General features: G+C 44.8%; 2 protein-coding genes across 2 annotated transcripts; one reads left to right on the top strand and one right to left on the bottom strand.

Moving 5' to 3' along the window:
• Positions 1-3,084: 3,084 nt before the first annotated feature.
• Positions 3,085-5,351, top strand: CDCA3 (cell division cycle associated 3). The gene is made up of 5 exons (XM_075257611.1): positions 3,085-3,204; positions 3,286-3,415; positions 3,618-3,884; positions 3,989-4,107; positions 5,194-5,351. The coding sequence occupies exons 1-5, from the start codon at positions 3,085-3,087 to the stop codon at positions 5,314-5,316; spliced, it is 759 nt and encodes a 252-aa protein (XP_075113712.1). The 3' UTR covers positions 5,317-5,351.
• A 2,511-nt stretch (positions 5,352-7,862) lies between these two features.
• On the bottom strand, positions 7,863-27,511 carry GNB3 (G protein subunit beta 3). Its single transcript, XM_075257610.1, has 10 exons — positions 27,456-27,511; positions 16,360-16,426; positions 15,600-15,638; positions 15,414-15,520; positions 15,181-15,244; positions 14,806-14,968; positions 14,648-14,714; positions 11,109-11,310; positions 10,808-11,024; positions 7,863-8,559 (listed from the first exon to the last, which is right to left on the bottom strand). The coding sequence occupies exons 2-10, from the start codon at positions 16,414-16,416 to the stop codon at positions 8,453-8,455; spliced, it is 1,023 nt and encodes a 340-aa protein (XP_075113711.1). The 5' UTR covers positions 16,417-16,426; positions 27,456-27,511; the 3' UTR covers positions 7,863-8,452.
• Positions 27,512-27,931: the final 420 nt, after the last annotated feature.

Here is a 27,931-nt window from a genome sequence, read left to right on the forward strand (position 1 = left end):
ACCCAAATATTACAGAGAAAAGTTTATTGTGTAACAAACTGGAAATGAAAACAGGGGCGGAAAGGGAGGAAACGCAACAAATAGGAAAAATGGATATGGTTACATCTGCGTTCAGTATTCCATTTGGGAACCCCTCAAATGGAAGCCTATACACATAAAAAAGTGGTTACCTTCGGAAACCCGCGGACCCCATAGAGTATAATGGGGTCCGTGTGGTTTCCGCACGAAACATGTGGAGAGAATAGTGCAGCTTGCAGGACTTTTCTCTTAGCATGTTTTGTGCAGAAACCACACGGACCCCATTATAATCTATGGCGTCCGTAGGCTTCCCAAGTAACCACTTTTTTGCATAATGCATATAGGTTTCCGTTCGGGGTCCCCAAGTGGACTTCCTGAATACAGATGTAAATCGGGCCATATTGGTTCAAATTGCTGGGGATGGAATAGATAGGTTCCTCAGTGATCAGGAAAATGGGGGTTGAAAGTCGCCCACATCCCCCTTGTGAATGAAACGCAGGAGATTGCAGTCTTGGAAGCCCCATAGCAGTGAATAGAGCGCCGTTCATATAGGTACACTGCCATTTTCTTTACAAGGAGGATGCAGGAGGATTTTTGGGCTCTGTTGTCCTGAGCTGACCTGTGTGGTTTTTTTTTTGGTTTTTTTTTTTTGGGGGGGGGGGATGCTGGAAATTTGTTGAATTGTTTCCGAAAATTTGGGACAATTTCAACAGAATTTGGGATAGTTGGTGAACAAGAAGTCCTCTATGTGGATCCATTATCACAAATCTTCAGCCTCTAGGTGTAAACAATGGGGTGAGCGTCATTCTTCACACTCATAATGAGGGGGGGCCCTGAGAAAATTGGGGTGAATGATGCTATGGCTACACGGCAAGTATGGTTACAACTCTCACTCACAACCAAAGTTCACCAGGTCACTCTGCAACTCCATTACTAATATTAGCGAATGTTTCCTTTCACTGACAGCAAGCAGAAATCTGATAAATCGTGGAGAATTGAGTCAGTAAATTATATTGACAATAGGATTGTCGGTGACCACCGATAAAAGATGGCTGAGATCTCCACTCTTCCCAAAAACATGATTTTTACACTCTGTTATTAATATTTGGAATCAGAGCAATGCTATGGAGTTTCCCTTTAAATCCATTATAAATAAAAACACGTGTCCGCATTGTAGCAGCCATTTTGTTGACTACCGCCATAAACTCTTGTGATATTGGTCCTCTCCAACATGGCGGCCACAGGGAATCACACAGCGCGCTCTATGTGCACGAGTTTAAACGAGAGCAGGAAAGCGGCGGTGCAGGACTTTGACCAATGACGTGTCAGTATTGTTTCCATGGCATCTAAAGTAGCCAATCACAGGCTGGTATAGGTGAGCCGCTTGTTTACGTTTAATGGAAGAAAGGGGCGGGGCTATTGGTAGCCAATCGGCGCTGCCGGGGCTCGTGATTGGCTGCGGCGCGCAGTTTTGAATGTGAGTTGTGCAGTTGGTGGGCCAGTGGTGTCCTGGTGTGGTGGCTGCGGCCGGAGAAGCGGAGGAGACTGCGGGGTAAGTGCGAGGGGCACGGGGGCAGGCGGTGACATGGGCGGCGGGGGCTTGTATGTAGCGGCTCTTATGTCGCTGTCCTGTGTGAACTGTGTTATATCACTAATAAGGGAGGAGGCAACCCCTAGTATAAGGCTAAGGTCACACATTGCGTTTTATGTTGCTTAGTGTGTCAATGAGCAGTTTGTGCAGGGTTGTTAGATGTATAGGAAGCTCTTATACTGCTGCACTCAAAGAAACCGCAGCAAAATCTGCCTTAGAGGAGGACAGCGGACCCCTCCTCAATATTACAGGTGCTCAGACACTCCTGTGGGTAAGTGATGAGTTCTATGTTGCGATATTCCTTTAAGGCTGACGTCACAGATCATGAAGGTGCATTTTTCTTAAAGGTTCCCCCCCCCCCACACCCTGTTTAGCAGGAGGGGTGTAAGAGTCTCCTCGGTTTGGCTTAAAAAAACAAAAAAACCTGCAGTGTGTAATATCTGTCTGCAATGTGTGGCCTTGGCCTTACTGTGTAACTGCATTTGGAGATATTTGTGACTTTGTGTAATCTGCTTTGTGACTCCACGTCGCCCCCTCCTGCATTACTTTCTTCCCTGACTCTGTTAGTCGCTGTGTACGGTATAATTCAGGGTCACACCTGTGTATATTTCCGTTCTATGATGGACAGGGGACCTCATTGATTAGCGGTGTGTGTGAAGTTTCTCCCTCTCCCCTCTGCACACAGCAATAAACCCTACACATTGTACAGCGCTGTGGAATATGTTGGTGCTATATAAAAAAAAAAAATTATTTATTATAGAAAGAGCAAACGACCTAAAGTGAACACGGCCTTATAGACTTGTATGTATGGGGTGCGAAGGGTCAAGTCCTACCACACAAATTGTGTTGCCGTGTGAGGATGAGATTCTCTTCTTCCATAATCCTAAGCTTGTTCTTCTCTCTGTATATTCGGAGGTCACCAGTTGCAGGTACAGTCAGTCTTGGGAGCGGCTCCTTATAATATCCCGGCCCTGACTCTATTATCAGCTGACGATATTACAGGTTGGACTGTAAAGACCTGCAGATCCATCTTGTGCCGTCACCACATCCTGAGCGCCATAGTCTCACCGCACTTACTGCAAAGAATCCTGGCACTGGTAAAACCTCTGGACATAGCGGCTGCCCCTTAGACCTCTGAGGTCAATCATGTGCAATGGGAACTTCTGCCAGGAAAGTGGGGTGCTGCGGGACCAGAGAGCAGCTTGGGACACTGGCGCATGGGGACGGGCGAGTGCGACAGAACGTTATACCCTTGTCCTGAGGGTGACTGCAGCAGTGAAGGGGTTTCGAGGTTTCCTGTATTTGACCTTTCCAAGCACCCCTTGTAATCAGGTGATGGCGCCAGAAGCCGAGGTGTCCGGCGTGACCATGGGGGTTGTGTAGCTGTGTATCTCTATCACTGGAGATTGGGACTTGTATTCTTAGTGTTGATCTCTCTTCTCAGATCGGCAATTCTGCCTCATTACTTTTGCAAGATGGGAGCCTCAGATTCCAAGATGAAACCAGTGACTCCATCTCGTCTACGAAACCAGCACCTGATCCATGTGCTTGACCCCCGCTCCCCTTCAGTGGGGATCCCCAGAACGCCGATTGAGGTTGGTACTGTTAGTGCACGTCAGTGTACAATAGTCTCCTCACTGTAATCTTATGTAACTCCTTCTGTATTCTCTGTGCAGGTCCTGGAGACTCCACCGCGTTCTCTTACAGCTGTACAGGAGGAAGAAGTTACTGAGTCTCCGCTAGTAAATGACCCGCGCTCCCCCACACAGGGCATTGTCCGCACCCCCCTGCGCTCTTCAATACATGGTAAGTACCACAATCATCCTTGTTATGCAGTGATCCATCCCTTGTTCCTATACTTCTGTATGACAAGGAAAGCTGGGTTATAATGGCAGCCATGTCACCCAGCTTTCCCATACAAGTCCTTGATATTGCCTCTTCTGCTGTTATCGGCCTATTTGCGGCATATTTAGGGTAAGCCACTATTGATCCTCTAATTGTCTTTCAGCTTCCTTGAACCTTCTGGCTAAGCAGCTCAGTGAAGTGTTTCTCTCTGAGGATTCTGGGATTGAGGGCAGCCTTGCCGCCAACAAAGAAGCTCCAGCAGAGACCCCGGACGTCCATCCCATGACTGATATCCTCCCTCCACCTGCTGAGAAAACCAAAGAACCTGAGGCTGTGCAAGGACCTGCCATGTCTCCTCTTGTAGCTGCAGAGACAACTCTGCCCATGGAGAACCAGCAGAGATCCAGGGGCAAATCGCCACGTGCTGCAGGTGATGCCGCTGAACAAAGCTTTATTTATAACCACTGTATGAACATTGTGTAGACTTCTCTGTGGCCTGATTGGGCGGTTGAGCTGTGTCTTCACTTTTTGTAGGTACAAAGAATATTCGCCATCGACCCAGGAAGGCATTGGTCTCTTCTGCCCATGGTCGATCTCCACTGAAAATCTTACAAGAAGACAACTCGCCCAGCACGGCTGTGCAAAACCGACAGGTAACCTGTCTCTGCACGCATTACCAAAAATCTGACTCTTACACAGCTATTCTGTCTCACTACTGACTCCCCGAGCGCTGCTCCTGTCACCCCAGACGTTTTTGCTGCTGCGGTCCCAGTACAGAGTCATAATGTGTAGCATAGCTTTTTGACTATTTTGAATTGGGGACTATGGGGAGGGGGGGGGGGGGGATAATGTCTGGAGGACGTTCATGGAAATCTAAATTTATTATATTCCAAGAACTTCAAGGGTAACAAAGACTTCATTGCTGTACTTGGGATACTATTATTTTGCTAAATTCCCCCCATATTTTGCAGGACAGGGTGGCGGGTGGGGGTCTGTTCCTTATCGCCATCTACAGTCTCTAATGAGGTCTGCATTGAACCCTTTATGCTGCATCAGCAATGATTTGTCCATATACTGAATCAAGCAGCTCTTCCTGCCTCGTGCAGAGCAGGAACTCCCAGCACTATAGGGATCCCCTTTCTGCTTCCTAAACACCTCTTTTCTATTTCCTAAATGTCAACCCCTCATTTTGGGGTCTCACCACTAACACACTGATCGATGGGTTACCTAGGCCTTGGGCTATAAGCACACTAACGTGTTCAGTGATGGGACTGTGAGAACTGCACACGGGTGATATCCATGTGTCGCCCTTCACGGATCCATTAACTTCCTATGGTGGGATTGGGCTGCAGAGAGAACAAGAATGGGACCTGTCCTGAGTCTTGTGCCTCTATGCAGGCTTGTGTATAGCGCCATAGAAAATATTGGGTCAGTATGTTAGCCAGCATACTGATGAAGCGTTCGTGTACATTGTGCTGAGCACCTAGGAGCCATTGGTGGGGTGGAACTTGTGACCCTCAGTTCAATGAAGGGGCACAAGGTATTTTAGAGGGCTTGTCATGTCCTCAGGCACATGCGATTTTAGCTACTGCTGAATTCGGCGCACTGTTGGCTTTCTCGCGGTATCTAAACCTGCATGTACCTGACGATATGCAAAGTCCTCTTTAAAGGGCACATTGTTTAGGGTGGTTGGGCTTCTCCTGTTTGGGGTTTTGTTGATGCCTCTTCCATGTTTATAGATCAAGAAGATCCTTCTCCAGTCTGAACAGCCCTCAGCTCTGAGTCCTCTGAAGATCTCTCACTGCGGCTGGGAAATGTCCCAAGACAAGGAGAACGCACATTACATTCAGAGCGAAAGCTGAGCCCCCTCCCCCACTGTAGATGATGGGTGTATATATCTGCTTGCTGCTGTACATGTACTCTACTTGTGTAAATACTTCATATTCTATGTCTGTGACTTTCAGTATTGGACCAAAATAAATGTGATTTTATGAATGATTCTGTAATGGTGGAGCTGGTGTTCATGGGTCTGGGGGGGACTAATATGGTGGTCAGTAATGTCATATGTGAGAGCCAAGAAGTGCAAAGCAAATTCCAACGTTCTATTGAAACTAGTCTGGGCAGAAACAATGGGATTTATTAATTCATCTGTGATAGTTTTCAGACTTGGATGGGTTTAATGGGGGAGCATGGACCTTTCCTGTGCCAAAGAACCACACGTTCTGCGCGTCACTTACCACTTTCTGTAAATGTGGGAGAAAGATGACCTGGTATTATTAAAACAGAAGTATATAATACTACCTCCCATGTCCAAGAATATAACTACTATAATACTACTCCTATGTACAAGAATATAACTACTATAATACTGCTCCCTATGTACAAGAATATAACTACTATAATACTACCTACTATATACAAGAATATAACTACTATAATACTGCTCATATGTACAAGAATATAACTACTATAATACTACCTCCTATGTACAAGAATATAACTACTATAATACTGCCCCTATGTACAAGAATATAACTACTATAATACTGCTCCTATGTACAAGAATATAACTACTATAATACTGCTCCTATGTACAAGAATATAACTACTATAATACTACCTCCCATGTCCAAGAATATAACTACTATAATACTACTCCTATGTACAAGAATATAACTACTATAATACTACCTCCCATGTCCAAGAATATAACTACTATAATACTACTCCTATGTACAAGAATATAACTACTATAATACTGCTCCCTATGTACAAGAATATAACTACTATAATACTACCTCCTATGTACAAGAATATAACTACTATAATACTGCCCCTATGTACAAGAATATAACTACTATAATACTGCTCCTATGTACAAGAATATAACTACTATAATACTACTCCTATGTACAAGAATATAACTACTATAATACTACTCCTATGTACAAGAATATAACTACTATAATACTACTCCTATATACAAGAATATAACTACTATAATACTGCTCCTATATACAAGAATATAACTACTATAATACTGCTCCTATGTACAAGAATATAACTACTATAATACTACCTCCTATGTACAAGAATATAACTACTATAATACTACTCCTATGTACAAGAATATAACTACTATAATACTGCTCCTATGTACAAGAATATAACTACTATAATACTACCTCCTATGTACAAGAATATAACTACTATAATACTACCTCCTATGTACAAGAATATAACTACTATAATACTACTCCTATGTACAAGAATATAACTACTATAATACTGCTCCTATGTACAAGAATATAACTACTATAATACTACCTCCTATGTACAAGAATATAACTACTATAATACTACCTCCTATGTACAAGAATATAACTACTATAATACTACCTCCTATGTACAAGAATATAACTACTATAATACTGCTCCTATGTACAAGAATATAACTACTATAATACTACTCCTATGTACAAGAATATAACTACTATAATACTACCTCCTATGTACAAGAATATAACTACTATAATACTGCTCCTATGTACAAGAATATAACTACTATAATACTACCTCCTATGTACAAGAATATAACTACTATAATACTACCTCCTATGTACAAGAATATAACTACTATAATACTGCTCCTATGTACAAGAATATAACTACTATAATACTGCTCCTATGTACAAGAATATAACTACTATAATACTACTATGTACAAGAATATAACTACTATAATACTCCTATGTACAAGAATATAACTACTATAATACTACTCCTATGTACAAGAATATAACTACTATAATACTACTCCTATGTACAAGAATATAACTACTATAATACTACCTCCTATGTACAAGAATATAACTACTATAATACTGCTCCTATGTACAAGAATATAACTACTATAATACTGCTCCTATGTACAAGAATATAACTACTATAATACTGCTCCTATGTACAAGAATATAACTACTATAATACTACTATGTACAAGAATATAACTACTATAATACTACTCCTATGTACAAGAATATAACTACTATAATACTACTCCTATGTACAAGAATATAACTACTATAATACTACTCCTATGTACAAGAATATAACTACTATAATACTACTCCTATGTACAAGAATATACCTACTATAATACTACTCCTATGTACAAGAATATAACTACTATAATACTGCTCCTATGTACAAGAATATAACTACTATAATACTACTCCTATGTACAAGAATATACCTACTATAATACTACTCCTATGTACAAGAATATAACTACTATAATACTGCTCCTATGTACAAGAATACAACTACTATAATACCGCCCCCTATATACATGATCGGATACGTACACACATCTGTATAAACACAATCCAAAGTGACTGCAAACCTGAGATTTAATAGAATCAGTATGTACATACAGCCAGTGTGAATAATGCCGTAATCTTTGGCTGCCTTGACCTAAAATAGATTTTATTTTCCTCTTTCTATAAAACACAAACCTTTGAAAAAGTGACAGAAAAAAGGGGAAGAGGCTTCAGTAAAATAAATTAAGTAGACTTGCACACAGATGTCAACGTTGCTTGCAGCAGGAGTAGAGAACAAAAGTTGGGGAGAGGAGTTGGATCAGGTAGGAATTATTTGGGGTAACAGCTGCTGTATTGGGGGGGTCTAGGACTATTCCAGTAATCAGCTCACTGTATACTGTCTGGGTGCGGTGTTGTACAGCAGCCACTAGGTGGCAGTGTTGCATTTGTATTGTCTGTAAATGGAGACTCCTCTGCAGCGCTGCCAAAGCTAGCAAGTGCCACACAGCAAATCCACACAGGTGCCTGGCATGGTGGGGGGGGGATGCTGGTGCAGCTCTGTGCTGGTGGGGTAAGACACTAATGAGGGTATATTCAGGGGCACTGAGAACTGGAGGGTCTAGGGAGGTGAGTTTAGGGGCCCCTGTATCTGCTGCATGTAGTATCTTGCAAAAATTCAGTTCCAGATTTTGAGGAAACTATCCCACGATCCTGTAGCGACCGCCATCCCGTCTGAGGTGACACCGAGGCAGCTGACACGGTTGTCGTGCCCGGAGAGGACGCCTGTAAAATAATAAAAACTGATAAAATACTGAACATTGACAGGACTTGTTTAAAAAGTTTTATCTAGTTCTGGGAAAGCTGGGTGAGCACATCAAGGTCACCGTTAATGGATCAGTCATCACAGTAATACATCCAAAGGCCGGGTTCACACGATGTCTATTGGCACGTAGACGTCGCGGGAGCTTTTGCGGGCCGTATACGCTCCCATTGTTTTCAATGGGAGCCGGTACCGTATATGTGGCGCTATTTTGCGGTCGTGATTTTGCGGCGGCCGCAAAAGTGACAGAAAACAATGGGAGCGTATACGGCCCGCAAAAGCTTCCGCGGCGTCTACGTGCCAAAAGACATCGTGTGAACCCGGCCTAAAGCTACGTGCCCATGACCAAGTGTGCAGGCTGGGGAGGGTTTTATAGCAGAATGACTCCTAAACGCCACCCGTCCCCCATTGATTTTAGTGAGGGGGTCCCCCCCCCCTCCCCTAATTCTGAAGTAATGGAGTAGGATCTGCTGTATGACGATCGGAACGGAGCATCAGACTCTCCACCTTATTGGGAGGTTCTTGGCCTCCATACTTGGTTGTGTGCATGAGGCTGCCATATTGGTCATTAGCACCCAGCTTTTCCAGAGATCAGAAAGAATTACAGGTTGCGCTCGTTGCCAAAGATCTAGTAGACTTCTTGGCTGGCAATATCTCTGCAAGCCTTTTATATTGGAACGTATTATGGCGGAGTGAACAGAATTTTTCCACATTCGCTGGTGTCCATATGATGGCTGAATAGAGCGACTGTGACTACGTGGTGTAAGAACAAAGTGGCCGCCTCGTGAGGTATTAAATGGTCCAGAAGCCGGATTGTGATGCAATGAGGATGCTGGAGGCTCAGGTCTCCACAATGGGCTGATAGGAAGGACTTCATAGCAAATCTGTCTGACCGAAAATGACTCCTGGTTACCCATAGCAAACAATCAGGGTTCAACCTCCTAGTACAGATTTGGAAATGTAAGCTCATCATATCGGACAGGATGGCAATCTCTGGTTGCTTTGGGCAGCAAGGACGTTCCTTCTGTTAGTCTTGATATGAGGCCTAAAGCCCCCGGGCCACCACAAGATCAGACTTACTAGCCGCCGACTGGGAGTGAACAGAGGTGACCCGTGTGGTGGTGTGAAGCCCGTATCATGTCATATATACTGGGGGCACCGCTGGGCATGTTAGTCCTATGGAAGCTGGCCAGATACGCCATAGTATTCCCATCCCCCATTGTACTAGTGCTCATGGGACAGTGCAGCGAAGCGGTTGCTGGTTCATGTGATTCGAGGCCACGAAATTTGTGATACTGTCAACATTATAACTTAATAGGAAATAAGTAGAGTCCGCTAAATCGATAGGTTTCACTGACTCTCCTTGTGATGACCACGCCGGGTATAAATGCAACGCAAGCGGAGCATGTGACAACCCAAAAAATGTTCCGGTATTTTTTTTTTTTTTTTTTGTGGTTATGAGGGATCCGAAATTATTCAAGAAGCTAAAATAATAATCCTTGGTGGAACGCAAAAAAAAATCCCGCAGGATATGGTGTTACCATAAGCAGAAACTTTAGAGCTGTCGCCAGGAACGTACGTGACTGACAAGATGTCTGACTGTCGGGGGCCACACGGTGGCTCAGTGGTTAGCACTGCAGCCTTGCAGCGCTGGAGTCCTGGTGTTCAAATCCTGCCAAGGGCAAAAAAAAAACATCTGCAAGGAGTTTGTATGTTCTCCCCGTGTTTGCATGGATTTCCATCCCATATTCCAAAAAAAAGACATACTGATAGGGAAAAATGTACATTGTGAGCTCTGTGTGGGGCTCACAATCTACATTTAAAAAAAAAAAAAATGTCTGACTGTCGATTAACATGGAGGAGCTCTGCTGTTCCAGAGAGGACGGCTGACCAGGATCCTAAAATTCCTCTCCAAAAACCGTCCCTGTATAATGTGTTCCGTGCCTTGGCTTTCCGTCTCGCTAATTAGTCTCATATCTGACGGGTCTAATTGAGTTTGAGGACCGTGCCGCGGTTTCCATTGTGATCCAGCCATCGAAACTGCAGCAAGATTGAGCAGGCCGCTTTATTTTTCATTGGAAACAATGGGATTCGAATTTCAGGCAAAATTTGGCGCAGAATCTGTCTCAAGATCAACTTTTGATGTGAACGGGCCCTTAGGAACCCAGAGGATGAAAGTCATATTCTAAGGCGAAATCAAGGCCGACTTACCGACTCTTTCACACTTTAGACAGTCCCATAAGTTGCAGTTGAAGTCGTCGTAACCGGCCAGGAGGAGGCGGCCGCTGCGTGAGAACGCCACCGAGGTGATGCCGCAGATGATGCTATCCTGAGAGTAGACGCTGAGCTCCTGGTCAGCCCGCAGGTCAAACAAGCGACATGTGGCGTCATCCGAACCCGTGCATATGGCCTGGCCGCTGGGGAAGAACTGTGGGGGATATCAGGTTAGTCACCCGGTTTTGTTTTATTTGCGCGCCCCTCTTTATTTTTTTCCATCAACCTTCATACTCACACAGATGGCGTTGATGTCTGACTCGTGTCCGGTAAAGGTCTGTCTGCATTCGCCCTCTCGTATGTCCCACAGTTTGGCGGAAGCGTCGCAAGCGCCAGAAATGAAGAGGTTAAAGTCGGGAGACACGGCCAGGCTCATGCAGTCTCCTGTGTGGCCCACAAACACCGTCTTCTGCTGGCCCGTCTCAATGTCCCACAAAGCACTGAAGGGGAAACAAGATGGGTGAGATCGACAACATGGAGGTCTGACTGGCGCTTGTTCTAGAAGCACTGTGATGGTTCCTGTTATGGGGTCCCTATGGCTCGGGCTGCTACTGTTATGGGGGCAACGAGGTGCCCACTGACTGTTATGGGGCCACTATAGTTGGCACAGACGATATTAGGCAACGTCACACCAAAGAATATTGGGAGCCATTTGCTGTGTCTTCCATCTCCAAATACGGCCTTGTGCACCCGGCAGAAGAAAACGGAGCCCGAGCTTAGACTTTCTGCCACGGTTTCGCTCATTGATTCGCCTCATATACAAAGGGCTAATCGAGCGTGAGGCCTCGTGCCGCGGTTTCCATAGCGATTCTGTCATAAGTCCAACGTTGTCTCCCATTGAAAACAAAAGGAGGCAGATTCAGGAGTTTTTGGAGCTGATTTTGAGGTAGAATCCGCTCCAAATTCTTCCATGTGAATAGAGGTGTACTTGTAAAATCTATAATGTGGCCCCTGCCTTGTGCCGTTTAGAAGAGTGATATATTTTATGTGGCGGGGACCTATAGGGACGTGGTAGTGAACGTTATCTGTGCACCTCCTATAGGTACGCGCCTTGTAGTGGTCATGGTTATGGCAACACTGCGGCCATGTCTATTCTGACTGCCCTGTGTAGAAGTTTTTGTTATGAGGGTCCTGGGGTTGGCACATCATGATGGTGCTGTGGTTGTCAGTCGTCGGACACGTTGTGGTTGTTACTGTTATGTAAGTGTTGCTGGTCTGCGGGTTGGTGTTGGCGCTCAGCCGCTTACAGTCCTATGAAAAAGTTTGGGCACCCCTATTAATCTTAATCATTTTTAGTTCTAAATATTTTGGTGTTTGCAGCAGCCATTTCAGTTTGATATATCTAATAACTGATGGACACAGTAATATTTCAGGATTGAAATGAGGTTTATTGTACTAACAGAAAATGTGCAATATGCATTAAACCAAAATTTGACTGGTGCAAAAGTATGGGCACCTCAACAGAAAAGTGACATTAATATTTAGTAGATCCTCCTTTTGCAAAGATAACAGCCTCTAGTCGCTTCCTGTAGCTTTTAATCAGATCCTGGATGAAGGTATTTTGGACAAACAATTCAAGTTCAGTTAAGTTAGATGGTCGCCGAGCATGGACAGCCCGCTTCAAATCATCCCACAGATGTTCAATGATATTCAGGTCTGGGGACTGGGATGGCCATTCCAGAACATTGTAATTGTTCCTCTGCATGAATGCCTGAGGATTTGGAGCGGTGTTTTGGATCATTGTCTTGCTGAAATATCCATCCCCGGCGTAACTTCAACTTCGTCACTGATTCTTTAACATTATTCTCAAGAATCTGCTGATACTGAGTGGAATCCATGCGACCCTCAACTTTAACAAGATTCCCGATGCCGGCATTGGCCACACAGCCCCAAAGCATGATGGAACCTCCACCAAATTTTACAGTGGGTAGCATGTGTTTTTCTTGGAATGCTGTTTCTTTTTGGACGCCATGCATAACGCCTTTTTTTATAACCAAACAACTCAATTTTTGTTTCCAAAATGAAGCTGCCTTGTCCAAATGTGCTTTTTCATACCAAGAACTGTCCCTGTGGTCTTCCATTTCCTTACTATGTTCCTCACAGTGGAAACTGACAGGTTAAATCTCTGAGACAACGTTTTGTATCCTTCCCCTGAACAACTATGTTGAACAATCTTTGTTTTCAGATCATTTGAGAGTTGTTTTGAGTAGCCCATGATGCCACTCTTCAGAGGAGATTCAAATAGTAGAACAACTTGCAATTGGCCACCTTAAATACCTTTTCTTATGATTGGATACATCTGGCTATGAAGTTCAAAGCTCACTGAGGTTACAAAACCAATTTTGTGCTTCAGTAAGTCAGTAAAAAGTAGTTAGGGGAATTCAAATCAATAAAATGATAAGGGTGCCCATACTTTTGCACCGGTCAAATTTTGGTTTAATGCATATTGCGCATTTTCTGTTAGTACAATAAACCTCATTTCAATCCTGAAATATTACTGTGTCCATCAGTTATTAGATATATCAAACTGAAATGGCTGCTGCAAACACCAAAATATTTAGAACTAAAAATGATTAAGATTAATAGGGGTGCCCAAACTTTTTCATAGGACTGTATATTTAGCCAATTTCTGTTGTGGATGATCAGCCTGCTCCCGCGTCTTGGCTCTGCTACATCGCAGCATATGCGCAGCGCAGTTGTATGTACATCTCTGCATATGGAAAGCGTACTCAGCTGTGCTACAGCGCTGCCTAAGCTCTGCTACATCTGGCCATTTGGATTATAGGGGTGTTCTTATTTCAGTGTCTGAGCAGCTTCTGTGTTGGAAACGGCTGAAGGGATGTTGCAGAAATTTGCCACAGTTCGATCAGCCTGCTCCCGCGTCTCAGCTCTGCTACATCGCTGCATATGTATAGGATACCCAGCTGTATGTACATGTTTGCATATAGAGAGCCTATAGAGGGGTGCTACAGCGCTGCCTAAACTCTGCTACATCAGGCAATTGTGATTACAGAGGTTTGGTCATGTGACTGTCTGAGCAGCTTCTGTGTTACAAAGGGCTGAATGGATGTTGCTGAAATGTGCCAGAGTTCTCCCCCTCCCCCATCAGAGGCAGAACAACACATTCCCTGTAGTACTCACTGAAACTCTACACCCGATATATTCCTCTTGCCCACACACATCCTGTATGTTCTATAGTCTCCTGATCTTCTATGAGACTCCATTTTCTTCAGTTTTCACACTGTCCAGCTTCATCCTATATAGCTCCGCCCACAAATAGTGTGTAACTCCGCCCACTGCCTAGCATGATCCTATCCTAGAATGGCTCAAGGACCTGTGATGACGTCATCACAGGTCCTTTAGTGTTGTGTGAACCTAAATTCCTTCACTTCGGTCGTGTAGTGACATCATTTACCGGGATAAAAAGTAGCCTATGTTTTAATCAGGGTTCCTATCTATGTATGTGACAAATTTCATGCACATCCGTTCAGCCGTTTTTGCGTGATTGAGGAACAAACATCCAAACACACAGTCTGCACCAGTCCAGAGTCCCTCAGAAGGCAAACCCAACCTCTTTCATATGGCTAAAAATAAAGGACACCTGACAGACCCCATTATAACCAATGGTGCCCTTGGGATCCAGTGTCCGTCGATAGATAGATCAGAAGACTGGAGACCAATGCAGACGTGACCCTGTCATCTACCTCTTTTATTAGAGGCACCGTGACATTCCCTCTTATAGGGGCATTTTTTTGGCTCGGTTATGGCCGCCCTTACCAGGTGGTGTCTCCTGAGCTGGTTACGATCTGGTTATCATCGAGAAATCTACAGCAGGAAAGATAACCTGCGGATGATAGAGAAAGAAGTGAAGGCGATCTGCAGTCGAAAGATCTACAATTATGGAGTGAAGAAAGAAGATCCTTCAAGTAACCGACCTGTGTGGGCCGCCAGCTCTCTGCTGACCCGGACGTTTCCCTCGCGTGTCTTCAGGTTGTAGATCGAGCACATGTTGTCTAATCCACCACAGGCGACAAAGTTACCAGAGGGTGCATAGGAGCAGGTCATGACCCAGGAAGATCGCAGGGGGATAGCGTGAACCTGGAAGAATAGGAAGCCATGATGATGACCTTCTATCACAAGGGCCGTGAGCTCCACCAGCGCCATCTCTCTGTTTTATGGGACAAGGCACTTCTAGATACTTTGTCTAAGCTGATAGAGATTACAAAGGGATCTGTGTACGTACGGTGGGATCTCAGACAAAGCAAGATTTATTTTAGAGGATTGTAGAAAGCGACTTATCTCCGACTCACCTTGTTTGTTGTGTATGTGTCCCAAACAATGAGTTTTCCATCCTGAGAGGCGCTGACCAGGAGTCTGGGTGACAGAATAGACCATGTGGTCACTTTAGTAATGACCCCACCCTACACATCAGATCCTAATACAACCCCCAACATGATCGACCAACGGACCAGACCATAATTTACGTATAGCTCTATGTATCCATTCATGACCATAATACAATCCTATTATACTCTCTACTTACCTGGAGTCAGTTGACCAGTGCATTGCATAGATTTTAGCCAAGTGACCACGCAGTGTTCTCCTAGTACGTAACTGTATACGTCCAACCACCTCCATCCCAGATGTGATCTGAGGATAGACGTTATCAGCGGTCATTACTTTCTACTAGAACACTATGGATATGGATGTTCATAAGAAGACAACCAACCTGTTCCAAGGTCGCATCCGCGCATTGTTTTCTGGCATCCTGAAAGTGAAAAATTAAGATCTATGAGGAGCGCAGAGACGGCATTCAATCTACTGGGTGATACCATAGACAAGGATCCATGGCCTAACATAGTAGGCCCAGGACCATCAACAATATTCTCCAGCAGACTAGTAGAGGAGGACCATCTGGAGAGGAAATGTCCATCTACTGGAGGTTCTATTTTAATTGTCCACAAATGGCCATGGAGACTCGGCTGGGACCATGTAGGGCGTGGGATTGTTGGAGATGGGTCATTGACTAGTCATGATGGAGAATAATTTGGTTGTCACAGGACCAGATGTATCTTTGGGGGGAAAAAATCAAACCTTATCTTCAGACATGCACAACCTATTTTTGGTTGTGTGGATCCAAAAGAAGTCTAAGGAACACCCTTGTGAGAAAAGTGGGCGTAAGGTGTCAGCAGACAAGTAAAATAAATTTGGTTCCAGACAACTATCTAATTTGTTTGGAGGTATCTGGACTCCTCCGACAATAGTAGGTATAATGAGAAGAAAGTATCAGACATGTTGGATATCAGCATGTCTGATCCTTTGTCCACTGGGAAGTCTGGAAAACCCTTACTCTCTTCTTCCTCAGCTTGGCAGTGCCAAGTCAAAGGGTTTGTCGGGAAGAACAGCCGCTGGCCCAAGAGAGCATTTGGCTGATGGCTATATAAAGTATACGGACAGCCTCATGTAAAGTCAAGGGTGGCAAGATTTACCGCAATCTGCTTCTTCAGAGCTTCTGCTTCTTGACGTAGCTCCTCAAGCTCCCCCATCTTGACAACTCTGTGGAGACAAAGAGGGAAGAAAAATGTGAAGATAGTCATAGATTGGGGAAGAGATTGAAGAACAGATATCGATCTATGATCAGGTAGAGACATTTACATTATCCGCAGAGAAGACTGAATCATTTGTGCAAAATTAATTCCCTCATTTTAAGTGTTTGTGAAATCGGCTCATTCTGGTTCAGTGCTCTTTTCCTTGGTGTCCATTAGTCTATAGCCCTTATCTCTGGTGTTCAGTAGTTTAGTTCCCTAGTAGAGATGAGCGAACACTGTTCAGATCAGCCGTTCCGAACAGCACACTCCCATAGAAATGAATGGAAGCACTTGGCACGTACACTTTGTCGGCGGCTGGTCGCCGTGCCAGGTGCTTCCATTCATTTCTATGGGAGCGTGCTGTTCGGAACGGCTGATCCGAACAGTGTTCTCTCATCTCTATGCCCTAGTCCCATGTTCCTAAGGTTCTGTTGCCCCAATGCCCTGTTACTGGTGTGGATTGGTTTAGTGCCTCTTATGTTCACTATCTCACCAACTTAGTTTCTCAGTCCCTGATGTCCAATAGTTTAACTCTTTTGGTTTATTGCCCTTATCCCCGGCGTCCAATGGTCTACAACCCTTGTGTCCATTGATTTAGTGCCCTTGTCTTTGGTGTCCAGTGGTTTAGTGAATTAGTCCCTATGTCCAGTTACTTATTACTTTATTGGTTTAGAGCCCTAGTCCCTGGCGTCCAATGGTTTAGTGTGGTAGTCTCTGCTGCTCGTTCCTGTGCTATTGGCTTGGTACAATAGTCCCTTTTGTTCAGTGGGTTAGTGCCCTAATTCTTGGTGACCAGTAATTTGTTTGCCTAACCAGTGTCATGCCATTGGACTACGGGTATGTCCAAACAAGGTGGCAAATACAGCTGTCCATGGAAATCTAGATCTGTGCCAATATATTCCCCAGATGAGCGGGGATGTTTTCTTGACTTAGAGAGTCACCAATCTTGTTGGAAAATATGCCATGTAAAGAACAGTACCTAGAAGTACAAGACAGACCACCATTGGCGGGGTCCATGCCTAACATTGGACATTTTTGGACGGTTTGGCTGAGAAGATGGATAGATTCCGTCTCATGTCCTACAGAGATGTGGCAGGAATATAATGTCGATGAGCTATCCTAGGTTGTGTATGTGAGATGGGTGGGGGTCCGGACCATGTTTGTGTCTATGACACGTATGCTAATGGAGTGACTGCCTAGGTCTATCCTGCATTCATCTCAGTCAAAACAAGTGAACTAAGCCGAGGTGGACGGCACGCAACGGCAGGGTGCTCCATTAATACTATGCAAATTGTGCACTTTAAGACTCCATGGATTTGCCTAGTTTAACCATTTAATTTGAGCACTGGGGCCGGATGGCGCAAGGAATGGCTTGTCCCTGTGCTGTTCTGCATGGGTGATCAGAAACCGGCACGTTTAGTGCCCTAGTCCCTGGAAGGCTGGAAATAGTTGAGCTGCTTTGACAATATTTCTGCGAATGTTTTAATATTTTATTAATTTGTCTACAATCCACCTCCATTTTTGCAACATGTCCCAATACTTATGTGAAAGTAATATGTAAGGGGCAAAGTGAAAAAAATCACACATTTTTGTTCAACAGCCCATTTTGCATATAATTTTCAACTTTATTTTATGCCTTAAATTCCAGAAAACTGGTGCACGAGGCCTAATCCATGTAGTCATGTTGTATTTCTTGGCTGCAACATCGGTAGTTGACGTGACAGGAATAGAAGACGTCTTATAGCGTGAGAGCGACGGTCCCAGGGTGCACACAGTCATCGCCCTCGACACTCACAGGAACCATTTCATAGGCGCACGTTGCAGTAGCCTGGCTCCGCTCTGGGATTGCAACTCATGGATGAAATGCTCTAAGGTGCAGGAATACCTCATCCTGCTCTGTGTGACTACCAGGTGTCAGGTTGTAGCATGCAAAGACCCCATTAGGTGGCACCAAAGAGACCCCCCACTGCACAGCCAATGGACGCGACACTGGGAGTGCAGACTTACAAAGCAGGGACACAGACGAATTCTGGACTCCCACCATTAGTCTCCCACCTAAGGCCGTTTTCTGGAAAGTGCAAAACTAGACTGAAAACTCTGTAGAGATAAGTAGGTGGAACGTGAAGTGCAGCTCTGAAGCACAATAGAAGATAAGCAGTAAGTGTAGCTTGGGGGATGAGGGGAGAGGGATGGTGAGTCGGGCAGTGGCCACAATCAAATGGTGTCAAATGCCCCTGAAGACCTTCAAGGTGTAGAGTGGCAGTAATGGACCGCGACATTCCCAGCGTAGATATCTGGAGTGGCTTCCCTGGTGCGTTCTCTTATGTTGCACTGTTAGACATACATTCTGCCGTGCAGGTGCTTAGCAGTGCTGCAATGTATATTTTGGGTACACTATGTATTCATATATACCCGCAGTGGTGGGTTAGTGAGTTCCATGGGTTTTGGGGTGCAGATCCTTGGAGTATAGCCCCACAGGCAGCTTAGTGAATGGAGTCCTCATTTATATTACAGCTGCTGTTCTGCGCTCTTGTGAGTTGCGACGCAGCCGTTGCCGTACACTGGAGAACCAACAGCCGGGCAACTGTGGGATCCTTTATCCGAATCCGGGTACAATTCCTGACCGCTTGTGTTGGGCCCTCCAAGGTCCTGCAGAAACGTAACATGAAGCTCCTCAGCCCCAGTGCAAAATGGGTAACAGGGCGGCCATTTTCTGCTGTAGAGAGGTCACTGCGCCCCCTCGGCCTCCAGGGCCAGTAACGACTGCTGTCTTTGTACCTCCTATAGCTGCACCCCATCAATACGAGATGACCTTCTCATATAGATATACACCGCCATGTAGGGAGTTGGCTCCGATAACTGTTGCCCTATCTTGGCAGGGGGCTCTTGCTACTATGAAAAGGGAATTCTGTTACCCTGACCTTCCCGAGGACCCCCTTATGGACACACTTTTGGGAGGCGCTGTGGATGAGGGCTGGCTGATATTACTAAACCAATTCCTCTCCATGGATATCCGGACCCTTTCCCCATTCTCCGAGCATGGCGTCCCTTCTTTCATTACCCCCCATTGCTTGTCTTGTTCCAGAGTTGAACGTCTCTAAACTGGAGGATCTCCCCAAACCCAATCCTACAACTAGTTCAGTTCTGCTATTCCCTGCCTATATGATGGGGTTGGGTCCCCGACATGATTGGAGGGAGGTTGAATCCTCCATTTTTGTCACTCTAGTGGACACAAGAGTCTTCCTCACCCAGTCCTGGTTCCTCCATTGTATATACTATACCCCGCTATGACTATGTGGGGTGAAGCCACCACCTCTACTAACAGTTTCGTTGGCACGTATCTACACTGTGTTTGATCTTGTCCTAAGGTTTCCTCGTAATCTCCTTCCTACGTGAACACTTTGATTTCCCCCGGGTGTTTACACCCCAGTCGTGTCCCTTGGGTGTAATAAATGACGCGATTGAGGGCTATTTTAGTAAACTGTTTACCCTGTTTTGCGAAAGGAAGATTGTTAATATGGCCTGGAAATCCCCTGACGGACCCTCCCCCAGCTCATTAGTACAGGCGCCATATCCCTATTACTATATATAACGAGGAAAAATCTCCGAAATGTAAAAATATTTGGGCACCTTTGGTTACAATGATCTGAGACCGCTCTATCTGGGGGGGGGGCGGAGGGCGATGAGCGGTGCGATATTATTTCCGTACATTGTGTTATACTCCGCTTTCTAGGCATGGATTCTGAATGTAAGTCCCTGGTAGCTGCTATGGGGCCCATGACATTAGGGGGCCCGGCCTGGCTCCCCGATGCTTTTTAGTTTTTAATAGGCCATTACATGCTGGATTACTCCAGTAGGTAATGACCAATTTTCCCTGTCAATGGCCGTCGGAACGTCGTGTTGCGATGCTGTCCGGTGCCAGGAGGACTGGAGGACTAAGCAGACGTGGCCGCGGACAGGAGCAGGGATGGGTCTGTGAAAATCGTCCATTAACTCTTCAAGTAATCCAGGACGTGGCAGCATCTGCGGGGGCACTATATGGTTTGGGTGCCTGTGATGTGTGTGTGTAGGGGCAATAAAGGGTGCAGCGTGGGGGCCAATGAATGAAGCATTTGACAGTGTCGAGGCTAGCAAAGGGGGTGTTATGTGGGGTTCTAGTCAAAAGTTTGCTTTGGGGGCGGTCCTTCCTACTTACACCCCTTTCTATGTCCTCTATACTTGGTGCCGATTTCCTAATTTTTTCCCCCCATGTATAGGACGGTGCAGAAACTGCAGAATTAAAAAAGTGACAAAAATGTCTCCTGTAAGAATAATTCCTGCCCACACGGGGGTAAGAAAAATAAAATTTGACCAGAGCTGTGGCTAAAACTAGAAGGTGTGTATACTTTTGCATCCAAATATTTTATTGCTGCACTGCATCTAATATAAGGGTCGGTTCACACTAGCGTTTGTATTCCGTCCGGAAGGAGTCCGCATGAAGACCCCCCTCCCGGACGGAATACAATCGCAACAGTTAAAGCACACTGACCCCATAGGCTATAATGGGGTCCATGTGCTTGCCACACAGTGCCCGCACGGCAATTCGTGTGCAGCAAGCACACGGACCCCCATAATAGTCTATGGGGTCAGTGTGCTTTAACTGTTGCGATTGTATTCCGTCCGGGGGGGGGGGGGGTCTTCATGCCTAAGGCCCGGTTCACATCAGCATTGGGGTTTGTGTTCGGGGAGTCAGATTGGGGACCCCCTAAATAGACTATAATGAGGTCCGTGCGGATTCTGCTCAAAAGTAGTGCAAGCAAGTAACACGTGGTCAGGATCTGACTACACATAGGGCTCGTTGGTAGTCTGTTACCATGTAACTCATGGTCTATACAAAAGTTTTATTTTTCTTTTTTAAAAGGATTCATTCAAAAATATCTCCATCTTTTATTTTCGCTTCATTGCAGCCATAATAATAATAAAAAAAAAATTTCTACACACCCTTTACAAAATCCTGGATTTTGATTGTCCTGTATACACAAAATGCTAGGGAATTTTTTATTTTATTTTTATAAATAAACACCTCCTGGTTACTTTATGTTTTACTTTCGATGTTTTACTTTTTGCTGTTTGCAAAACTCTCCACGCCCTTTAAGAAATGCGTTATGATTGCTCTGTCTTTTATATTAGATGCATTGCAGCCGTACAAAGTTGTTTGCAAAAGTCTGCACCCCCTTTAGAATTCATTCCAAAAATTCCACAAAAATCTATTCTCCATTCCAGTTGGTCATTGGCCTTCCATCCCCCGGTACAGACACTGGTCCCGGCGCTGCGCTCGCCGCCTCTCTAGTAAACGCGACCTCTTTAGTCTTTTGTTTCTGAGCCTCTTAATTTTCTCTTCTCAATTTTTCCTGGAAGTGGCGCCCGGACGGCATCAGTCGCTCCCGGATAAATCCAGCATTAATTACCAAATCCCCCTCCTGTCCATCACCCGTGTTTTCAGCTATCGCTTCTGTTGCCGCCGCCACCGCTGCTTTCATCGCTTGTTGACGCCGCTTTTCGCCATTTGGTTGCAGCTTATTTAAAGAAAAAAAAAAAATCTGAGTTTTCTCCAATGTCGGCTAAACTTTCACTATGACGCTGTCAAGACCGGACAGATGGCGGCCTCTCTGCCTCTTTAAGCAGATAAATGAATTTCGCAATTTCCTAAAGCTGCAAATGCAGGGACTGGTGTGATACGAAGAAGTGTATGCGATGCCAGACGTCACGTAACAGTGAGACAAAGACTAATCTGCAGCGCAGCAAGAGGGGACCGGGAGGATCAGGGGCAGCAGGGGATGTAGCAGAGCTCAACTTGTCACATATGTATGGGGATGGCTGGGGGAAATATAACACGGCCGAATGATAAAACATTGTGAGATCGCTGTGAGAAACGTCACAATATCATCTCTGCTCCGTCACAATATAAAATTCGCTGCACTACAATATCACCTCTGCCGCATCACAATATAAACTTTGCTGCGCTACAATATCAGTCTGCTGCACCACAATATCAACACTGCTGCGTCACAATATAAGCTCTGCTGCATCACAATGTAAACTTTGCTGCATCACAATATAAACTTTGCTGCGCTACAATATCAGCTCTGCTGCGTCACAATAGCGTCTCTGCTGCACTACAATATCTTTTTTTTTCTTTTTTTTTTTTTTTTTTTTTCTTTTTTGGTAGAGTTGGAAGGGACCTCAAGGGCCATCGGGTCCAACCCCCTGCGAGTGCAGGTTTTCCTAAATCATCCCAGCTATATGTTTATCCAGATTCCGCTTGAAGATTTCCATTGATGGAGCGCCCACCACCTCCCGTGGCAGCCTATTCCACTCTCTCACTACCCTCACTGTCAGAAATCAACTCTGATGCATCACAATATTGGCACTACTATGCTACAATATCACCTCTGCTACGTCACAATATCACCTCTTCTGCGTCACAATATCACCTCTGCTGCGCCACAATATCAGCTCTGCTACGTCACAATAACGTCTCTGCTGCACTACAATATCAACTCTGATGCATCACAATATTGGCACTACTATGCTACAATATCACCTTTGCTGCGCCACAATATCACCTCTGCTGCGCCACAATATCACCTCTGCTGCGCCACAATATCAGCTCTGCTGCGTCACAATATCAGCTCTGCTGCGTCACAATATCAGCTCTGCTGCGTCACAATATCAGCTCTGCTGCGTCACAATATCAGCTCTGCTGCGTCACAATATCAGCTCTGCTGCGTCACAATATCAGCTCTGCTGCGCCACAATATTATCCTGCTGCGCCACAATATCAGCTCTGATGCGTCACAATATCAGCTCTGCTGCCTCTGTAATACATTCTTAATATAGGAACACTTTAGGAGACTGTATAGAGTTAACTTTTTGTGAAAACCTTTTAGAGTTATGGAGCAAGATGGCACAAAAGTGTAGTAACTGCCATACAAGGGGGGTAGAAACGGGGTAGTTTTTGGACAGAATTGGCACCTCATTGCCATAATTCAGAGGTCCGTGACTATTTCGAGGGGTAATCATTGGTTTGGAAATGGAAAAAAAAAATTGTCATTTGATCCTAAACGGGTTTCCGGGATTAGAAAAACATGGTCATGTTATTACTAAAACAGCGCCCCACCTGTCCACAGGTTATGTCTGGCATTACAGCTCCGCAGCAGCCATGTTGTTCTAATACCGGCCATCCCGTCAGGTGTGCAGGTACTTAAAGGGGTTGTGCCAAGTTTAGAAGTTATTCCTACCAAATACTGGGACCCCCACCCAGCCTAAACCTACATTTACATGACCGGAGAACAAAGCAGCAGCAACAAATGGACATTTTGCATGTGAGGGGTTTATATGGTCACTCATAGATTTGACTCCATTGGAAACGGTAAAAAAAAATAGGACATGGCCGAATTTTTTTTTGTACTGCATTTCCAATAAATTGAATGGGACTGAACTGCAATACCAGACACAACCTGTGGACAGGTGTGGCGCTGTTTTTGGAAAACAGCCATGTTTTTCTTATTCTCTATGTGATCTGAGCGGTCAGACCCCCGTCATGGCCGGAAGCTGAGCTATGAGACGCTGTTTGCATCGTTCCCTTCACACTATTCGGACTATGACATGTAGTACAGTGTGCGGACCTTGCATACAGCGCCCCATATCTCGCCTTCCTGCGCTCTTGGAGCTCCCTGGGGTTCATTGATTTTTAGGGTCGGTGACATCAGGCCGGGGTTTATATAATGAAGCCCCTTAGAATCAGGATAGTACAACCTGTAGCCCATAGCAACCAATCACAGCGCAGCTTTCATATTTTATACGCCCTGTAAGAAATGAAAGCTGCGCTGTGATTGGTTGCCACAGGCAACACTGAGGTTTCTCTTTTAGACACCTTCATAACCTTGTCTTCCATTGTAAATAAGTCCCAAAATGGCGGCCAATACCACGGATGCCACTCAGGACTCCGAGAAAGCTAGGTAACAACCCACGTACCTGCCTATTCCAGAATTGATATACATTTAACTCATGTTGTATGCAAATCAGTGGAATCCTGTCAGCTGATTGGCCAGTAGGGATCACCTGACTGGCTCCAGGTCACGCAAACAAAATTAAAGGGATTGTCCAGGATTGGAAAAACTCGGCTACTTTGCACAAGGTGTGTCTGAGGCCAGGGTGCAATACCAGACACAATCTGTGCACGAGGGTGGCGCTGGATTTGGAAGAAGGCAGCCATTTTTTTCTTATCATGGACAACCCCTTTAATTTTGTTTGCGTGACCTGGAGCCAGTCAGGTGATCCCTACTGGCCAATCAGCTGACAGGATTCCACTGATTGGCATACAACATGAGTTAAATGTATATAACTTATAGACTTTTATTTAAAGGGAAGGTCCACTGAATACGTTGCAAGTCGTATATTATATATATTATATGTTTTTCAGGTCTGCCTGTTGCCCGGCTACCATAGAGTAGTGCATTGTGGGGGTCCTAATGACAGGTACACAGTTAGGTCACATGACCAGTGGGTGGAGCTTCACCGGTAGTCGTCTGTCATGGCTGCCAGCAGAAAACTGAAAGCAGGTAAAAGACCCCAAATAACACAAAATCTGTGCAAAAACGGTAACGCAAAGTATTTACAAAGTGACTCGGTACAAAGTATAGACTGAGGCGGTGAAGGTTCGGTAAGAGTGGAGATATCCTTTAAGAGCTTCCATAGTGTATGTACAAGGGTTAAGTGACTCTTAAAGGTGAGTGCAGTCACTTGAAGGCTGTTGCTGTTTTCCATTAGACGGTAAGCTCCGGAGGGCAGGGATCTCCGGCAAATATTTGCGTTCCAGCTGGTGTTTGCCTATGGAGCTCGATCAACACAAGCGCTGGCAATATTTACGTATATTGTCCTGGACTATATGTCGCTGACATCACCGGTCCAGGTGGACAAGTCCGGCCATTGTGTCACACATGCTGTACACTGACGTTGTCTAGGCGCGCTAATAACCTACACGACAAGTAGAAAATATACAAATACATGGCGCAGGTAAACAGCCCGCCATGACACCGCGCACATGCAAATCACAGGCACCGGCGTTAGCCATGAGCCATAGGAAAATGACAGGAGCTCAGCCCAACATGGAGGCTTTGCATGAGACCAGTTATACATCTACACAGAGACAGGTTCTCGTATAGCGCTAACATACTCCACAGCGCTGTACAACAGGTATATACTGGGTCAGAAGAAACAGCCAATCAGGTTACAGAATGCTGCGGCCCAAATGGCTATATTAGGCCATATCCAGCAGTACCATAAGGTTATTGTCATGTCCAGGGGTCCGGTCGTGCTGGGGGTTGTAGTGATCTATGTACGGAGTATAGTAGGATTGTATTATGGTCATGTCCAGGGGTTGGCCACGTTGGGAGTTGTAGTGTTCTATGTGTAGTGTATAATATAATTGTATTATGGTCATCTTCAGTGGTTAGGCCATGTTGGGGGTTGTAGTCCTCTATGTATGGAATATCATATGAGTGTATTATGGTCATGTGTAATAATTGGGCCATGTTGGGGGTTGTAGTGATCTATATACAGAGTATAGTAGTATTGTATTATGGTCATGTCCAGGGGTTGGCCATGTTGGGGGTTGTATTGACTTATGTACAGGGTATAATATAACTGTATTATGGTCATGTCCAGGGTCGGGTCATGTTGGGGGCTGTAGTGATCTATGTATAGAATAGAATTGTACTATGTTGGGGGTTGTAGAGCTCTATGTACAGAGTATAGTAGTATTATATTATTGTCATGTCCGGGGGTTGTCCATGTTGGGGGTTGTAGTACAGGGTATAATATAATTGTATTATGGTCATGCTCAGTGGTAGGGTCATGTTGGGGGTTGTAGTGATCTATGTACAGAGTGTAGTAGTATTATATTATTGTCATGTCCGGGGGTTGGCCATGTTGGAGGTTGTAGTACATGGTATAATATTATTGTCTTGTCCGGGGGTCGGGTGATGTTGGGAGTTGTAGTACTCTCTCTCTATATAGAGTGTAATAGAATTGTTTTATGGTCACGCCCAGTGGTCGGACAGGTTGGGGGTTGTAGTGATCTATGTGTAGAATAGAGTTATACTATGTTGAGGGTTGTAGTTTCCTATGTATAGAGTAAAAAAAATTGTATTATGGTCACGTGTAATAATTGGGATGTTTGAGGTTGTTCTAGATATATAGGATACTAGTAATGCATTATGGTCATGTTGGGGGTTGTAGTGCTCTATGTATAGAATACTATAGAAGTGTATATAGTCATGTCTCATAATCAGGTCATGTTGGGGGTTGTAGTGCTCTATGTATAGAGGATACTGGAAGTGCATTACAGTCCTATCTAGTGTCCCGCTCATATACGGAGGTGTAGTGTTCTGTATAAAATTGAATAGAATTGTATTCTGGTGATGTTGGGGGTTGTAGTGCTCTATAGGCAGACAATAGAAGAATAGTATTGTGGTCATGTCTAGTAATTGGGTCATGTGGGGGTTGTAGTGCTCTATGAATCGCGGATACTACAACTGTATTACGGTCATTTCCAGTGGTCGGGTCATGGTGAGTAGAGAATATTAGAATATTAATTAAAAAAATTAAATGATTTTGAATGGTTAGTAGGGGTTGTGGTATTGCATGTAAAACCTATAGAATTGTATTATAATGGTGTCCAGTGATGGGCTCATGTTAGACGTGGCAGCGATCTGTGTACAGAGTATAATGGAACCATATATGACAATGATAGGAGTTGTAGTGTTTTATGTATAGAATGTAATAGAATTGTTCTCGGGTCAGGACCATTGCTGGACGTTGTGCTGTATATATAGAGTATTATAGGACGGTATTATGGTCGGGTTAGTAGATGTCCTCCATATCTATCATATCTCCATTGACTGTCCATATAGAAGAGCCGTCGTGTCCCGTCATATGTCTGCCGGACATCTTACCTGAGGCTGACGGATCCCTCTTCTCTCTGGCTCTGACTCTGCTCCTCTCTACTACTCTTCTATCATGAAACTTTTGGGCTGGTCCTCCTCGCAGGTTGCTCCTCAGGTGTCTCCTATGGACCTTCTCCTAGGTCCTTTCTGGTCTTGTCTCACTTCTTGTGATTTCGCCTTGACCCCCTCTTTGGTTCCCTGTCTTGCCCCTGACTCTTGTCTCCTCCTTACTCCTCGGCTGTCACTGCTGTCACTTGCTCCCACCTGCCCTGTGAGTCCTGCCTGTACACTGCAGAGGTATGAGAGCGCACTCCGGGGAGGGGGAGAAAGGAGGGAGGGGAGGGGGATGGAGGAGGAGAAGGAATGAGGCTAAAAGCCGATTTGGAGTTAAATGCTTAAATGCAAAGCAGTTTGCAAATGGGAGGACAAGAGCCAGGAAATCAAAGGCTGTGTGTATATATGTACGTGTGTATAAATATATATAT

Source organism: Leptodactylus fuscus, chromosome 10 (assembly GCF_031893055.1).
Source record: "Leptodactylus fuscus isolate aLepFus1 chromosome 10, aLepFus1.hap2, whole genome shotgun sequence".
Classification (NCBI taxonomy): domain Eukaryota; kingdom Metazoa; phylum Chordata; class Amphibia; order Anura; family Leptodactylidae; genus Leptodactylus; species Leptodactylus fuscus.

Coding starts and splice junctions, on each gene's coding strand:
- CDCA3 (XM_075257611.1), top strand. CDS start 3,085: ATGGGAGCCTCAGATTCCAAGATGAAACCAGTGACTCCATCTCGTCTA. Junction 3,885..3,988: donor CAAATCGCCACGTGCTGCAG/GTGATGCCGCTG, acceptor CACTTTTTGTAG/GTACAAAGAATATTCGCCAT. Junction 4,108..5,193: donor CGGCTGTGCAAAACCGACAG/GTAACCTGTCTC, acceptor CCATGTTTATAG/ATCAAGAAGATCCTTCTCCA.
- GNB3 (XM_075257610.1), bottom strand. CDS start 16,416: ATGGGGGAGCTTGAGGAGCTACGTCAAGAAGCAGAAGCTCTGAAGAAG. Junction 15,521..15,599: donor CGGATGCGACCTTGGAACAG/GTTGGTTGTCTT, acceptor GTCTATCCTCAG/ATCACATCTGGGATGGAGGT. Junction 8,560..10,807: donor TCTAAAGTGTGAAAGAGTCG/GTAAGTCGGCCT, acceptor ATTATTTTACAG/GCGTCCTCTCCGGGCACGAC.